Source organism: Bipolaris zeicola (genome assembly GCF_000523435.1).
Source record: "Bipolaris zeicola 26-R-13 unplaced genomic scaffold scaffold_502, whole genome shotgun sequence".
NCBI classification, from domain to species: domain Eukaryota; kingdom Fungi; phylum Ascomycota; class Dothideomycetes; order Pleosporales; family Pleosporaceae; genus Bipolaris; species Bipolaris zeicola.
Genome location: NW_006912551.1, coordinates 1 through 6,456, shown reverse-complemented (window position 1 = coordinate 6,456; position 6,456 = coordinate 1). Strand labels below are relative to the sequence as shown.

Genomic DNA, 6,456 nt, shown 5'->3' with positions numbered 1-6,456 from the left:
CGCCACATGCATACAACAACATCCGGACATTTTGCCTCAATCATCGCAAAGGTTCGCTCCTGGATGTGATGCTTGACATCAAGATCAGGCTCCTCGTAAGACCTGACAAACGGTAATCTATCCAAGACAGTAGGGCTGGGTGCGCCACAGGAGACGATTGGCCAGATTTCTATGAGAAGGGCTCGAAGTGTAGGTGATAACTCTATGACTGAGTCCGCACCTAGGTGGTACGGATGTAGTGGCTTGAATGTTGCAAGAATCCTGTGATCGATCGCGATGTCTAAACAGACCCGAGACGACGGCTCTCGAACCCCGATCGTAGCATGCTCCATTTGATGTTATAATATTTGCAAAATATTGACTTCCGCTTTTTCCTACAAGCTTCAGTTCTTTCATTTAGGACTTCGAGTTGAGGCGCATTGACCAGGTGCGAGCAGGGATAAGGGCCTAGTACCCCTCTTTTCCTCGCACAACTTCAGCAGAATTATGTGACGGTCATACTGGTGCATAGCCAAGAATAGACAACCCCGCTTCCTGTGACACAGTAATCACCTTGCATGATCAGGCTCACCTGGAGATCAGGTCAGCCTTCATAAGCGATATGATAGGCAATAAATTCGCTCTCTTGTACTAGATAAAACAGGGTCGCAATTGGCGCCTCACCTCTCATTCCGGCAACAAGCAACACATCGACGGCTACGGCACTGTGTACCACATCCAGAAAATGCACCTGTGGCAAGATTGGTCGTTGTCGCACCTGCTCCAGGTAGAACGCCGTCAAAACTCGTCGATGTTGCTCTTTGAAGGAACGCTCTTCACGCAAGCGGTGCAGATCATTCGCAGTAGCCGCTGTGTACTCTCGTTTGGTAGCATCGCTAATACTGACAATACTGATAATACCAACTGCACGCGCCAGAACAGAAGCCCAGAAGTCCGCACAGTAGTTTTTGCCAGCGCAGACTACTGCACTAACTAGCCCCACCACTTCGTGCGCGCGCGGCCTCACCAAAACTACCTCAAAAACGAGGCTGCAGAGCCACACTAAAAGGATGTTATGGTGATATATTTGGGTGTTGAGGTTAATAGGCCTTGATGTATATATAGCTATAGAAATCCAGATGGAGTTCTAATCGCGCGGCTGCGACGCGAGGTTGGAGGTGGTGATCCTACTGCACCTCCCTGAGGCTCCTCATCACCCTGAGGCCTCGCGATAGGCCTCTTTTTTCGAGTAGCCTTTGTAGGAGCCTTGAGGCTGCTCCTCTTGCCCCTTTGGGTAGTTTTAATAGCTTTTTGAAGTCGTTTTGCAGCCTTGCGAGCCGCAATCCTTGAGGCCTTTTCAATAGCCTTCTCCTCCCTCTCCTTCTGCCTCATTAGGCTTACTGCAAGCCTCGCCTGACGCCTCTGATCCTTCTCTATCGCCCTCGCCTGCTTTGCCTCCTCGCGTTGCCTTATCATATCGGCTTTTTGGAGCTGTAGTTGCTCCTGCTCCTCCTCCTGGAGTTGCAGCCGATCGCGCGCCTCCTTCACCTTCCTTGGAGACCACAATACAGCTCCACCGTGATAATCCTCGGCCTCCTGCAGAGATAGAAGCTTACCCCGTTTCCTGCGCGTCCTCTCATTGATCAGGGCCTCCCTCAGTCTCCTTATCTCCTCCTTGAGGAGACTATTTTGAGCAGAACTTGAGTGAAGGACCTGGCTGAGCCTTTTAACCTGCCTATCGCCCTGATCAGCGACTACCTGACGCAGCAGATGCTCTATCTTCCTCCAATCGGAGGCACTGAGGGCTGAGGAGTCACTGTCGCTCGTAGGATCAGNAATAGAGAAGCGCTGAAGGATTACTTCTGGGTTTAAAGGCGATATCCCTGTAGCCTTGAAGGCGTTCAGGATTGTTATTTCCTTGAAGGAAGCCTGCCAGGCTTGGTAGAAGAGGGGGAAGAAGTCCCTCTTACTCATTGAGGTGAGGCCTTGACTCCTATCCATGAAGGCAGAAACCTCGTTCGAGTACGCTGTTGACAGAGGCTTGAACATGCTGACGTCAAGAGGCTGCAGCGTGTGGGTTGAGTGAGGAGGATAGAATGCGAGGAGGATCTTATTTTAATCACAATAATTGATAAAATCCATTGTAAGGTAAGATCCATGGCCGTCAAGGATAAGTAATCGGTAGCAGGAGCGTGCCTTTGCCCTTGTACTGCGATCAAACACCTGCTGCAGCCACGCGAGGCCTATCTCATTGTTCGTCCAGCCAGAGGGTGACGAGGACACTCGGATCTGATGTGTATCTGGATCAAGAGCCTGCAGCCAGGTGTCCTGTATAGACCCTGAGNCTGACTGGTAGATCAAGGCAGGCTCGAGGTAAGATCCATCAGCGCAGATACAGACCAGCAGCGTTGTCCACTCGCGGGAGCCATCCTGTATAGTACTCCTCCTTCTTCCATCCTCGTACGAGGCCCTACTAAAGATCCTCCTTTAGCGACTCACTACACCAAGCATGAAGCCTTTCTCATCCATATTGTAGATGTGACGCGCCTCAACACCATACTGATCGATTTTATCGCGTAGAAGGCTAAAATAGAGGCTGTACTTGCTTCTCGAATCGGCTTTGTGGCGACAGTTATCCATGCCTACTGCCCACTTTGAGATAAGCTGATCAGGATAGCGCTGAACAAAGCGACTAACCCAGTGTACTCTAACCTCTGTCTTGGCGATCTGCGACGCGAAATTGCGTATCATTGACTGAGTAGGTGGTAAGCCTCTGTCTGTCAATCGATTGATATAGGCGATTAGGGCCTGCTCCTGGTGTAGGTGAAGGAGTTTTAGCTTTTGATAGCCTTCAGCGCGGGAGGCGCGGTGACCTCGGTGTCTTTGACTAAGCGTGGATCGATTGACACCAAACCTTTTTGCAATTTCAGTATATGTAAAGGGCTCTCCAGGCTCTGGAGCATTAATAGCTCCAATTGCAGCCTCGATATTAGTCATGGTGGTGGAGATATAAGGCGTTGAAGTTATGGTGGTTGCCAGGCCGCGCGTTCGTGAGGTGGTGGGGCACGGTATCAACGGTTAGCACCACACGCACGGTCTCGGCACGCGCACGCCCCACGCTGCAACACCACAATATCCACTAACTTTGACGCGTCGTATCTTTATCAATATGAATGCTATTGACAAGGCAGTTGAATATTTGGAATCGCTAGATGAAGAAGAACAATTCTCGTACCAACAAGTTGCTAATCGCTTTGGCTGCAGCTGCAGTGCGCTCAGCCGAAGATGGCGAGGCATTTCACGCCCCAGGGCCGACTATGATGCTAACCAGCGAGCTCTCCACCCACACCAAGAGGAAGAGCTTGTACGATACATCATCGTACTTACTGAGGACTCTCTGCATCCTACGAGGCATATGTGTCGCAATTTTGCATCAGAGATTGCTGGAAGAGAGCTCCATATAAGCTGGGTTGATCGCTTTCTTGAGCGGAACAAACACCGCCTCATCTATCGCCAGACCGCTGGTATCGATCGTGTACGCAGCGTAGCCGATTCCTCCATAAAGTACGACTCATATTACGATCTGCTGTATCATAAGATGGAGAAATATCACGTTGAACAACGCCTTACATACAATATGGATAAGAAGGGCTTCATGATTGGAGTAGAAGTGAAGGGCAAGAGAGCGTTTAGTAAACAGATAGTAGATGAAAAGATGTCTTCTGCACCGATTCAAGATGGCAATAGAGAGTGGATAACAACGGTGCCATGCGTCTGCGCCGATGGATCAGATATTCCGTACTGCATCATTTTCCCAGCTAAGAACGGTAACGTTCGTGAGCACTGGGTGAAGGATATCTTAGAGGATAAAGATGGAGCTTTTGTCGCATCTGCTCCTAATGGCTGGATCTCGAATACGCTAGGAGTAGCATGGCTTTCTGGTGTTTTTCAACGCTTCACCATTAAGAAATGTAGACGCTCTTACCGATTACTCATCGTAGATGGCCATGGCAGCCACGTGACGATGAAGCTCATCGAATACTGCCATAAGAATCGGATTCTCTTGGCTACCTTACCTCCTCATTCATCCCATACACTTCAGCCACTAGATGTTGGACTATATAGTCCACTTGCGAGAGCTTATTCATCAGAGCTTCAATGGCAACAACAACGATCCAGAGGACTATTAGATGTCAAGAAATCTGATTTTTTCCGGTTATTTAAAGCAGCCTGCGCCTCGATATTCACTGAGAAGAATATACTAGCTGCTTTCAAGGCCACTGGGATCTGGCCAATGGATAGATCAGCTGTGATGAAGAGATTCAAGAATCCATCTACACCTCCACTGATTGATAGAGAAGCTTCATCTCATCTTTCTACACCTGACTGGGCTCGTGTACAATAGATTTTGGAAGATGTAGTGGAAGATTCGACTAGTAAGGCATACCAGAGACTTTCAGCTCTCATTCACCGCTCCTCTACTGAAAACAAGCTTCTGCGGCATGAAGTAAAAGGTCTGATAGCTTCTCTTGCTATCAAAGATGAGCGTATAGACCACTCAAAGCCTCTGCCACTTGATACACGAAAAAAGAAAGAGAAGGTAGGTGGTGGGCTTCAGTTCTGGTCACCAAAGAAGATGAAGGAAGCACGTGCAACTCAGAAGCAACAAGAGAAGGAAAAACAACAAGAGAAAGCTAAGAAACGAGAGCTATATGAACTCAAAGCTGCAAATAAGCTTCTCAAAATACGACAGGCAGAGGAGAGGCGTGTAGAGCGAGATAGGATAAAGGAGGTAAAGATGCAGGAGGAGGTTGCAAAAGCAGCTGAAAAACAGTGCGAAAAAGAAGAGAAAGACCGCCAAAAAGCTCTCCAAATTACCCAAAAAGGTAAGCGCAAAGCTTCAAGAGCTCCAGCTCCAAAGAAGAAGCGTCAAAAAACATCTAGTGGTGGTGCAGCATTTGTAGAAGCATCAGCCCCTACATTAGCACCACCAGTGCGGACGACCTCACGTGGCCGCAACGTTCACCTTCCAGCAAAATTTAAGTAGTGCATCTTTTTCGCAAGTTATTATTTAGTAAAGCACCAGAATGTTATCTATATACAGCTATTGTAGGTGGCTCAGTAACCTCATGAGTGTGGTGGTGGTGATGTTGTTGAGCGTGCGCGTGCCGAAACCGTGCGCGTGGTGCTACGTAACTGTTGCTAGAGTTTTGCTCACGAAGATTGTGCTTCACGTTGATTGGCGTGCCGATCATCGTCTCTTCTTATTGAGTAACCAATGCTGATGCTGATCATAAGCACATTACCCATGCCAAGCTGCGCCAAGCTTCTGACGCTCATGCTGATGCTCATGCTGTTGCTGACAGCTATTGGTGTGTACGGCAACCCGCTGCGATTGGCTGTAAACCCTACCGAAGGCTCGATGGATATGCATGTGTATGTACTCATCTAAGAGGTCTAGTTACAATCGCAGCATTTACGCGATATGCAGCGGCCCTGCATTTCCATGCTTACATGGCTGCGGCGTGGTTAACGGATTGCGTAGTTAGCTCGTCCCGCATCCTACAAACTAAGTACTAGCCCATGAGCGTGAGCAGTTTACCTGTGGCTGTAACAGGGACTTACGCTAGAACTAAAACGCGGAAATCAAGGGGGCGATTCGCGCTAGGCTATAATGGGCGAGAATCCGGGTCTGATCCGCGTTGCATACGCGTGTTTTTGAATCGGGGTCCGTAATTACCTATTCAGGATGTATCAGGGGCCGAGTCACGTAGCATCATATACTAGGTACAGCCACGTCTCAAAAGTCTGTTTACCTAAGCGCACGGGCCACGATCACCACTTTTTCCCACAACTTCAAAGCCGTGCAGCTTCACCAAACCACGTCCAAAAATAATTTTGAAATAATCAAATCGAAGCTATTAATCTCAATATTTTGTTTGATACCCATGTGCACTGCAAACGGCTGCGAGGCGGCGCGGCATACTCGAGATCAGCTTGGTGATCAAAGAATCAGGTATGGCAGACCAGGCCTCTCGCAACCCATTTTCAAACTGATCCCACTCCCTTTCTGTGTCGCCTATATAGTCAAACTCGGGATGAAGCTCATGGAGTTTCTTTTTAAGTGCCCACTAGAGGTGTTCGATGGGGTTGAGATCCGGAGAATAGGGGGGCTAGTCGATCGTCTTAATATTATGATTCCTAAACTATGTTTTGGAGATTCGAGCAGTATGGATAGGTGCGTTATCCCGCATAAATATCTCGCCGCATCTCTAGCTAGGTAGTAGCCCTTCCTTAAGTGCCTCCAAGTAGCTCTATGCAGTATATCTATGTCGTTGTCGTGAATGATCTCGTTGCATGATCACGAGAGGACTCCTGCCTACTGTAACGGCGCAGGCAAGACTACTCGGATCAGTACCGGCGGTAGTGTCACTCAGAGGCATATGGGAGTGCGTGGGACATCAAACGAGCCTTGAT

The 6,456-nt window shown here is 48.7% G+C and overlaps 4 protein-coding genes across 4 annotated transcripts; 1 reads left to right on the top strand and 3 right to left on the bottom strand.

Moving 5' to 3' along the window:
* Window positions 1-117: 117 nt before the first annotated feature.
* On the bottom strand, window positions 118-396 carry COCCADRAFT_112847 (uncharacterized protein; the record flags this gene model as incomplete). The annotated part of the gene is made up of 1 exon (XM_007720517.1): window positions 118-396. The coding sequence occupies one exon, from the start codon at window positions 394-396 to the stop codon at window positions 118-120; it is 279 nt and encodes a 92-aa protein (XP_007718707.1).
* A 708-nt stretch (window positions 397-1,104) lies between these two features.
* On the bottom strand, window positions 1,105-2,508 carry COCCADRAFT_31394 (uncharacterized protein; the record flags this gene model as incomplete). Its single annotated transcript, XM_007720516.1, has 2 exons — window positions 1,105-1,869; window positions 2,479-2,508. The coding sequence occupies 2 exons, from the start codon at window positions 2,506-2,508 to the stop codon at window positions 1,105-1,107; spliced, it is 795 nt and encodes a 264-aa protein (XP_007718706.1).
* Window positions 2,509-2,724: 216 nt separating this feature from the next.
* Window positions 2,725-2,976, bottom strand: COCCADRAFT_76527 (uncharacterized protein; the record flags this gene model as incomplete). Its single annotated transcript, XM_007720515.1, has 1 exon — window positions 2,725-2,976. A coding segment is annotated over one exon (252 nt), but the record flags the coding sequence as incomplete, so codon positions are not given.
* Window positions 2,977-4,615: 1,639 nt separating this feature from the next.
* COCCADRAFT_31393 (uncharacterized protein) lies at window positions 4,616-5,026 on the top strand (the record flags this gene model as incomplete). The annotated part of the gene is made up of 1 exon (XM_007720514.1): window positions 4,616-5,026. One exon carries the CDS (start codon window positions 4,616-4,618, stop codon window positions 5,024-5,026), a length of 411 nt encoding a protein of 136 aa, XP_007718704.1.
* Between the last annotated feature and the right edge of the window lie 1,430 nt (window positions 5,027-6,456).